This window comes from Dioscorea cayenensis, chromosome 9 (assembly GCF_009730915.1).
Source record: "Dioscorea cayenensis subsp. rotundata cultivar TDr96_F1 chromosome 9, TDr96_F1_v2_PseudoChromosome.rev07_lg8_w22 25.fasta, whole genome shotgun sequence".
Taxonomy (NCBI): Eukaryota; Viridiplantae; Streptophyta; class Magnoliopsida; order Dioscoreales; family Dioscoreaceae; genus Dioscorea; species Dioscorea cayenensis.
The window spans coordinates 20050683-20060490 of NC_052479.1; the positions used below are offsets into that span (position 1 = coordinate 20050683).

Genomic DNA, 9808 nt, shown 5'->3' on the forward strand with positions numbered 1-9808 from the left:
CCTAAATATAGACCTAACCCTTTGGTCCAAGTGAAAGGTCCCTAGCTACAATTAAGCCCTAGGTGCTAAAATCACTTCAACGCTTCACTCCGTTGCCTCTGCAACTAAGCCCCAGCGGAAGGCCATCCCTTAGCCCATTCACTCTACTATGACCGCAAAGAGCTCGAGCAAATGGAGGTAGAATAAATCACACCGGAGGGGAAAGGGGACGCTCCGCTACCTCTCGACTCACCATCTCAACCCTCTCCAATCTAGCTTTGTCTAACTCTCGTGGTGTGTTACTCACTCACAAGGGTTACCAACAAGAACTCTCAACCCTAGTGTCACTCTAAGGAAGTATTCACTCAATCAAGCATACAAGATTGGAACTCAATTAAAACATCAATTAATTGAAAGCATAATAAAAAGGTTCAATGAAACGAATACATCCTAGGGTTCACAAATATCCATGTACCCACTAGGGGTTTAGTTCTCCATGGAGAAAACTACAATAGATAATGAAATCAAAAGCAAAGAGATACAATCCATAAATGAAAACGTCCTTGTGTTCGTGTCGAAGGTCTTGTAGATTGGCCGCGTCTTCTTCAAAAGTCCCCTCGTCAAACCTAGGGCACACCTCGCCAGATCGGTGCTGACGAAAGCTCCCCCAATAGCTCTCTTCTGAAGGAAACGCAGTGTCGAAGGCCCTCAAACCTCTCCAAAGCCTTGCCAAAGCCTCTCCAAACCCTAGCCGCGGGCGCCTCCAAAGATGGGGAAAGGTGGAAGAAAAGATAGGGGATAAGATAGAGAAATCAGGACTGAATCACGGCTTTTAAAGGGCTGGAATCGGGTATCTACACGGCCCTGTGGATGTTCCACATACCCCTGTGAAATTTCCACACGGGCGTAGATCACGTCGCTTCTTCAATAAACGGGTTCATTGGTGAAGATCTTGCTATCAATGCACAAGTCAGGATACGCAAATGTGACTGCTCTTGTGCCCCTCCAAATCATTGTAATTGCTTGAATACATGGAGATTGGCACACATTCACGTATCTTTGAGCCCAACTTGTGTCTTCGCGTTTATTCCTTCTAAGATTTCATCAAATAGTGTATTCGCGATCTACTTTTGGTTTGTTTTCTTAAAACATAGCTTCACAACCCTACCTGCGCAAAAGAATACAAATAGACATGTATTAGCACTTAAACCTGATAAAAGTAATACTCATTGTAAGGAAAGAACACTTCACATTCTTAACACACAAGCACTTATCAACTCTCTCCTAAAGATGCTCATGTTGTCCCCCGTGGTTATCTAGACCGTACTCGATGTCCTCCTGCTCAGTACACCCTCTCTCTCCTCTATCTACTATTCTAATTTCCATGCCTTTATTGCTACTATTCACTCTCATTCCGAGCCGCAGTCTTATCATGAGGCGGTAAAACATCCCCTGTGGCAACAGGCTATGACAGAGGAACTTGATGCTCTTCAGCGCATGCATACATGGGATCTTGTTCGACTTCTGTCTGGTGTTACTCCTATCAGCCGTCGATGGGTCTATCGAGTTAAGACTTTGCGCTGATAGTAGTATTGAGCGCCACAAAGTGCGTCTTCGTGGTTTTACTCAGGAATATGGCATTGATTATGAGGAGACATTTGCTCCTATGACCAAGTTGACTGCTGTTCATCTTCTCTTCGCTATTACTGCTGCTCGTCACTAACCACTTCATCAATTAGATGTAACCAATACCTTCTTACATGAAGATCTTTTTGAGGATATTTATATGATTACTCCTCCTAGCTTGTCTCATCCTTCTCAACATGTCTGTCATCTTCACAGAGCTATCTTCACTCGACAGACTCCTCGAAGCCTTACTCTTCTTCTTCTTTATGTTGACAATATGGTGATTACTAGTGATAATGTTGATATTGTTCTTTCTCTAAAACAGCGGTTACCTATTAAGTTTCAGATGAAAGATCTTGGCCCTCTTCATTAATTTCTGTTTCTTAAGGTTGCTTATTCTCGTCGAGGTTACCTAGTGTCTCAACAGAAGTACATTTCTGATATTTTTCGATGAGTTGCTATCACTAATCTCTGCACTGCCTTTACTCCTATTAAGCTGCATAACCGTCCCTCTTCTTATGGAGAGCTTCTTCCTGATCCCACTTGCTATCATGCACTTGTTGGTGCTCTCGTTTATCTGACCATCACTCGGCCTGATATTGCATATGTTATTCGTGTTCTTAGTCAGTTTGTGAGTGTTCCTCGCTCTACTCATTATGCTGCTCCTTTACAAGTTCTTTGTTATCTTGGTGGCATTATATCTCGCTCTTTATTTTTCTCCGCCACATCTTCTCTTGAGTTGCGTGCCTATTGTGATGCTTCTGATCGACGATCTACTACTGGTTTTGCATTTTTCTTGGAGATTCCCTTATCTCTTGGAAAAGCAAGAAACAATCTACTGTTGCTCTTTCCATTGTTGAGGCTGGATATAGTGCTATGTCCTCTACTACTAAGGAGGTTCTTTGGATGCGTCATATATCGATGGCCTTTGGAGTTTCTATCTCTACCCCTACTCCTATATACTATAATAACCAAAGTGCCATCAAAATCACCGCCAATCCTGTATTTCATGAGCGTACGAAGCATCTTGAGGTCGCTCTTCACTTCGTCGGTCATCATTATCTTGCTAACAATATTCTTCTTCCTTATATAGCCTCTACACAGCAAATTGCTGATCTTTTCACTAAAGCTCATATTATCATTATCATGACCCACCGTGAGTCTAAGAGGGCATGTTAGAGTAATAATACTGCTTGTATATATACATTGTATTTATATGTATATATACATCCTCATGTATATGTCATTATTGTATTTATATGGGCTAGTTTGCCCCAATGAAACCTAACTCATTCTTTCTCTCATATTTTGTCTATCAATATATATTCCTTGATGGTATGACCACTGTGTCTTCAATTAAGTTTCGTATTGAACCAAGCCACTCTTCACTACACACTAGTACATACTAGTCGATTAGCTGGCATGCAGCAATGTTTGTGGTAATTTAGTCAAAGCTTCTGATTTAATTCACAAATTAACATGCATTTACACAATATTTTTTTATAATACAGATAAAACACCCTCACATACATTTGATATATATCTTAACTACGCATAGAAAAGGAAAAGGAGTCAAACCATCAACCTTCCACGTGGTAGTCAAATTTTTTTACCACTCCACTCTATTTACACCAAAATTTTAATTACAAATTATCTTCCAAATAAGGAAAAAACTCATGTTTAAAAATAAGATAAAATCCATACCTTCTTACAGGAGAGTTGAGCCACACTCTCTCTGTGTGAAATTATTTTCCTCTTTCTCACAAATGATAATGGCAAGTTTTGCTTACTTTAAGCACCTAAAAGTGGCATGGATCTTGATTTTGAGTATCGCTCAAGCTCGGCCAATACACTGGCAGCCTTCAAGCCAAGAATTCCATTTTCATTGCTCCTTGTCGACAAACCAATAAGAGGCATCTTAGCATCAGAGTAATAAAAATCAGCAACCTCATGAACCTTAAATAATTTCTCAAGAATCCCAAGAACGAGTTCTATCAAATCCGATGATCCCCATTTGAAAACATCCAACATAGGAGCAATGGCTCCGGCATCATGCAGAACTTTCGCTCCTTGATATGGTGCATCTTCTTGTACTAATGTTCCCAATGTCTTAAGAGTTTCATAGGTTGCAACATGATCATGCACTTCTCGCAATAATTTAACAAGTGACGGTAATGCATTTGCTTGTATCAAGCAGAGTGAGGAGGTAGCATCACAGATACCACCATGCAGTTTGCAAACAGGAACAGACGGTCTTCTGAAACACCAGCATCCTGTATTAGCAGGCAGCACTGTTAATTTTGAGCTATTTAATGATAAGTTACCAAGCAAAGCGGCCGCTCGGGCCTTCGCTGCTATACTACCAGACATAAGCAAAGTCACAAGCAATGAGAAAAGCCCCATTCTTGCTACAATAAGCTGCATTTTGATGTCAGAAGGGTCTACGAATCTTGAGAGAACACTAAGTGTGTTTTCCTTGGCTTCCATTGCGCCATTTCTTAGAATGTTCAGTAGCAGAGGCAGCATTTCCAGGTTTGTCATGCATTGAGTAAGTGCCACTTCAGATTTTGGAATAAATGCCAAAATACCTATTGCTGCTATCTGCAAATCTGCTCGGTTTTCATCATCAAGGAAGGCAGTGAATGTCTCGAGCATTCTTTTGGCAAGTAGGAACTCTGAAATGCCTTCTGGTTTGTACCGAGCAAGAAGATAAATAAGCTTAAGTGCTACCTCTCGAATTTCCCGGTCTGGGGCTTCAAGCAAGTGAAGAACCATAGAGGCAGCAGGCATCTCCTCAGCATGCAATTCTCCAAATTTGCATAGATTAAGAAGTATGTGCAATGCTGGTTTTTTAATTCTGGCAGAAAGAAATGATTTCTGAAGCATCTCAACCAAATTGGTTACTATCGGCTCTAATTGAAGTCGCAAACCATTGTTATCGAGAAAGAGCTCTATGCTTTCTACAGATGAGAGCCTTTCGAGAATTTCAGAGCACTTAACTATGATAATTGTGGGAGAGTTTGAAGAAAACATCTGATCAAGAATAGAACAAAGTCCAGCAGCACTGATTATACGTGTTCTGTTCTCAAGGCAGCTTGAGAGTTTAGCCAATGCAGATAAAGCCAATTCTTTGGATTCAAGATTTTCAGATGCCATTTCAACTAACGGAGGAATAACACCTTCTTCGCCAAGAAGTTGAATATTCTGATCAATCAACTCCAATTTTGTGATGACTCTCGCCATGCATATTCTTGATGATTCTGGTCCTGAATATCATTTCAAATAGCATCTTAAACTCATGTACAAGTTTGATCACATTTTTTGCAGTAATGCATCCAACATCTACAAGTCCATTCATTCAACCAAGTTATGCATTGCCCAACTAAAAATTAGAAAAAAATTTAGCAACACGATGTTATTCTTTTTGAGGTTAGATGATATGTGGACTAGTTACTTTGATTAAGATAAATTCTTTTGAAATCATCTTAAAAAAAGAAAACATTGATAACAAGAAGCATAGTTTTCTTTTACAAGATAGGGAAATATATTAATCAACTGACCAAATGATTAATTTCTGCAATTTCAGGATAAAAAGTAAACTGCCAAATGAACAAACAAACAACAAGTAGCATAGAGATCATGGAGAATTAAAATAAAATAAAATTGTCAAACCTCTGCAGAGACGGTCAATCAACGGCATATACCAATTTGCAGCAGCCGCACGTGAAACTATTTCGTCATCATCATCACAAAGCTTCAATAGTATAGCTTCAGATTTCTCGGCTGATTCTCTATCTGTACTTTTCATTAGCATCACCAAAAACAGAACAACACTATTATGTTGTTTCAGCTTTCCACACACAGAATCATTCCACTTGGTACTGACATGAAGAATCTCAAACAGCAGTGAAATCGCAGGCTTTGACATAATTTGTCCACGACTCAAACAGAGTACTATGTGATCAATTCCTCCTGCTTCAACCACCCTATCCTGTTCAGGAATGAATAATTGTTATTATAAGCTCAAGATGAGCATTGTGCTCTGTTGACTAAAGGGTTATTTAAATGTGATACTGGGTGATGTTCGGCAGTTGAATGTATCAACTTCATAGTGATAGCAGGAAAGGATAGTGCAACTAAGTTTTCATCTGGCTTGGTCAACATTTTCTCAATGGAAGAACATTTACAGAATAAAATAGAAACCGATATAAGGGTGTCTCCTAGAATTATAAGCCTTCCTCAATTGATAAAAAACAGCAATGTCGTACTAGTTCCACTTAAGAACTGATGGTAAGCAAATTGGTGAGCACTCATTATAGATCTTATAAGTAGCAATTGAAATATGGAAAGCTAAGAATCTTGATTATTGAGGGTGGGTTTAGTTAAATGCATTGGCGGAAACAACGGCAATTGAAATAAAAGGGTGAGATCTCCAAGGACTATTACGTTGATTATCTCGCAGAGAAATTAATATTGAGAACAGTAACGCAATTTAGGAAATCTATATTTCAGATAGCTCACAAATAATTGACATCATGTAATTGTTTTGCTGGCTAATTAGGAGCACATAAGAGGGCAGAAGTTAAAGCTCCAAAATATTATAATTCATTGGCACAACAAGGTTAAATTTCATGAATGATCTACAATAATAACCACTTCTCAAGTCTATATAGAAGACAAAAATTTATAATCGTAGTTAAGCTGAGCAACTTGATCAAATAATTCTTGTCAAAAGTTTACAAGAATTACTCAATTACATATGACAGAAAAAAAAATTGCATTTTAAAGCATTTTACCTTGTTTTGTTCGTGCTGTTCAGTGATGGCTAACAATGTAACCAATGCTTTACTCTTCAAGTTTTTATTATGAGAGGTCCCAATAAATGAAAGAATTACTTCAATAAGGCCATCAATAGCAATCCAATCTTTATTGACTTTGTTTTCTTTGACAATTTCTTGCAATGTGACAAAAGACCTTTCACAAGCCGAATCAGAACCATCAGTGAAACCCAACTTGGCAGATCTAATTTTAAGGCAATAATTCAGTTCTCTCCACTCTTCTATTGATTGTCTTAAAAGAATGTTACTTCTAATTGTGAATTCATCAAGCGGTTGGTTTGTGACAGGATCAGTAATATTTCCACTTTGAAGCCAACCTTCGATTGCCGTTCTTTCACATGTAGTTCCAGTACAAAGACTGACAGGATCAACCATCACGGTACCCTCAATAGGACAAAGAAATGCTTCCAATGGCGGAATGTATTCACCAGAAACAAACTTTTCTGCAGTCTCCATTCGACGGTAATACTGACTCCTGATTTGCTCCAAATTATTTGCGGCATCAGCACGAGATAAAAGCTCAATAACCTGCTCTAGAAAGTGTGCTTCCACTCTTTCTTTACGCTCAGCTGCTTCTTCCTTTTCATTTCGCAATCTCGCTAACTCTTCACTTATCTCCGAAGGCTCCACAGGCACACTTACAGCTCTTGCTATTTCTTCTAGCATGATGTTTGCAAACCCTTGATCTCTTATTTGCTCACGTAGACCTTCCTCCAGCCTCTCAACAACTCTGAGCTGTGACTGAGAAGCCTCAAACACGGCTCTTTGCATCTCTCCATGTAACTTATTTATGTTATCTGTTATGTCTGAAAGAATTTCAGTGCTTGCAAGAGATAATGCTGCTAGAGATCTTCCAATATTCCTAGTAACATCTTGTACCTCCTTTACTATTGATCGGCATTTTACTAGCAAATAGAAACAGGAACGGTTTTTGTACTTGTCTACTAAGTCCTTTGCCATTTTAACATCTTCTTCGAGAAATTGTAAAGCCTGCCTTGCAGTTTCAGTGTCATTAAGCTCCCGAAGCTGCAATTCCTTCAAAACTGGTTCTATATCAAATAGATATTTTGATAAAGACTTGAAACTCTTCTGCTCAATAAGAACATCTCTTGCAGCTACAGCGGTTTCTAAAACCTGATCTGTGAGCAATGTAAGAAGAGTTCCAATTGGTATCCATTCCACTACTGACATTTTGTGGTTTTCAACATAGATTCTTCATTTGTTCCTATGGAAACAGAAATGACTCACAGCAAGAAAATTTTTGTTCTTGCAATAAATTGAACGAACAATTTTTCTTCCTTAGTAACTATTTCTGCAACATGAAAGAACATGGATGATTAAGAATTGACACAAAGTTAACGGCAAAGAATGCTCAATTAGACTAATAACTTTGCAAAATAACTCATAATGAAAAGATAAATCTGCTTTCCACACAAGATATGAAGAGAAAATATATAATAGCAAAATTAGATGCAATAAATGAAATATGACAAGATAAAACATGATCTCAGAAACAGAGAAAAGCCCCAAGTTCCTAACTTCCGAGACAACATTTACAGAACCAAGGAAGCGCAACTTACGAATGGAAGCAAATATGAGGAGGCAAAACCTTCAAAGAACTGAAATAAAGGATGAGAAAAGGGGTGAGAAAGAAATGGCTAAAGATGGAGTACAGACAAACAACCATAAAAAAGGTCAACAAGTTGCAACGATGTTTCGTTGTTGACTATGAAGTCAACCGGGATACTTCCATGTAGGAGCCTAGGAGGAAAATATTTGACATTTAAAAATATGGTTTTTAATTGATAATAAACAAACTTTAATAACTTTAAAAGTTAATTAATAAATAATTAAATTTTTTACGAAATGAAGTTTGTGGATGTAATCAAATACTCATAATCTAGTAGTACTTACTTTTTTTTTCCACAAACCAAGATGAGATAATTAAAAAGTTTTGAGTTCAAAACTAATTGAAAGCAATAGGCCCCTAATTTATATAGATGTTCACCAACCAAATAATTTACAGTTGATTTTTACCAATGTAATATTTTAATAAATATATTTACAAAATACTAATTTTAATAAATCTTTTTTAATTCTTTAAAAAATTTTTTTTTTATTTTAAATATTTATTTAAATAAATATTAAATAGATTAAAATTGGTGTTTATCTAAAATTTATCCTCCAAGGTGCCATCAGGATTCCTTGGGCGCTTAGGGCAAGTATGCTTAGTCAGTTAAGGATTGGGAAAGGGACATGACAGGCCTACTAAGAGAGGTAGATACAGTTCGGGAAAGAGATCCAATTAGGGAAAGGTATAGAGGCCAGAGGCCAATTAACCGGACCCGCTGGGCCCGATCCGACGGGTTCAGGTCACCAAAGGCCGACCCGTAACCGGCCAGGCTAATAGTACCAAACCGTCGGTCCGGTTCGGCCCAGCGGCACCGCGGATCACCTTGAGGTGATCCGGACCCGGCTTGGGAGAATTCCAAAACCGGAGGGCCGGGCCGGAACCCGCCGGTTCACGGGTCGGCCCGCTGGTTTTTATTTATTTATTTATTTATTTATTTTAATTAAATTTTAAATATCATTTAAAATAAATAAAATATATGAAAAAAACACAAAATAAATTTGTGTTCACCAGTTTTTATAGCCAACTGATATGCTTTTTTTCTTTATCCTAGGTGATGTTGGACTAAATTTAACTTATGTAAACCTTATCAATTGTTTATATCTTTTAGTAAAAGTAAAAAAACAAATGAAAATTTGCTGGCGAAATAGTCAGAGTGATGTTACCAAAGTGTTTTCTTGCGTCAAGATTTCAAACCTTCTTAGCTACGTTTAATTTTTTTTAGCCATATATTGAATGGAATTTTTACACATTTAAAATTATTTAAGATAATTCAAATAAATCAAACTAATTAAAAACATTTTATAGTTGTTTCTTTATTTTGTTAAATGCTTATTAACAATTTTTTAAAAATTGGATATTAATAGACATAAGATTAATATATTGAAGAACCATTGATTTAATTAAAGAGGGTCATTAGATAGCAAAAATTGAAAAAATATACTAAATAATTTTTTATATTTAAATATAGAAATAATAAATCTAAGAAATTTTAAAATATGAATGGTTGTTTTATTATGAAAAATTGTTAATATAAACTTATAATGATTGTTTTTATCCTAATTTAGATTTTTTTCATTAAAATATATAGTTAATATGAAGATTATGAAAAATTTATAGTTGAAATATTTTTTTAATAAACTATGTTGGAGTGAAAAACTTCCTTATTAATCCAATAAAAATTTTAATTTAATTATTTATTAATTAATATTGTAGATAATATTATAATTTTAAG

At 36.7% G+C, this 9808-nt stretch overlaps 1 protein-coding gene across 3 annotated transcripts; it reads right to left on the bottom strand.

Moving 5' to 3' along the window:
* Window positions 1-1115: 1115 nt before the first annotated feature.
* On the bottom strand, window positions 1116-8084 carry LOC120268303 (U-box domain-containing protein 44-like). 3 transcript variants are annotated; one of them, XR_005538901.1, is made up of 5 exons: window positions 8024-8084; window positions 6402-7755; window positions 5278-5596; window positions 3310-4871; window positions 1116-1147 (listed from the first exon to the last, which is right to left on the bottom strand). XR_005538901.1 is itself a non-coding variant. In XM_039275750.1 (4 exons), the coding sequence occupies exons 2-4, from the start codon at window positions 7632-7634 to the stop codon at window positions 3397-3399; spliced, it is 3027 nt and encodes a 1008-aa protein (XP_039131684.1). In that variant the 5' UTR covers window positions 7635-7755; window positions 8024-8084; the 3' UTR covers window positions 3131-3396. The 3 variants fall into 3 exon arrangements, 2 of the variants coding, with proteins under 2 accessions (XP_039131684.1, XP_039131685.1); XM_039275750.1 differs by lacking the exon at window positions 1116-1147 and having other exon boundaries at window positions 3131-4871; XM_039275751.1 differs by lacking the exon at window positions 1116-1147 and having other exon boundaries at window positions 3131-4871; window positions 6402-7582; window positions 8024-8069.
* Window positions 8085-9808: the final 1724 nt, after the last annotated feature.

Bases quoted from the DNA above. Each gene is read 5' to 3' on its own strand.
- LOC120268303 (XM_039275750.1), bottom strand. From the start codon at position 7,634: ATGTCAGTAGTGGAATGGATACCAATTGGAACTCTTCTTACATTGCTC. The intron at 5,597-6,401 runs GTAAAATGCTTT...ATTCCTGAACAG, and splicing joins AACAGCACGAACAAAACAAG to GATAGGGTGGTTGAAGCAGG. The intron at 4,872-5,277 runs GTTTGACAATTT...AATGATATTCAG, and splicing joins GATTGACCGTCTCTGCAGAG to GACCAGAATCATCAAGAATA.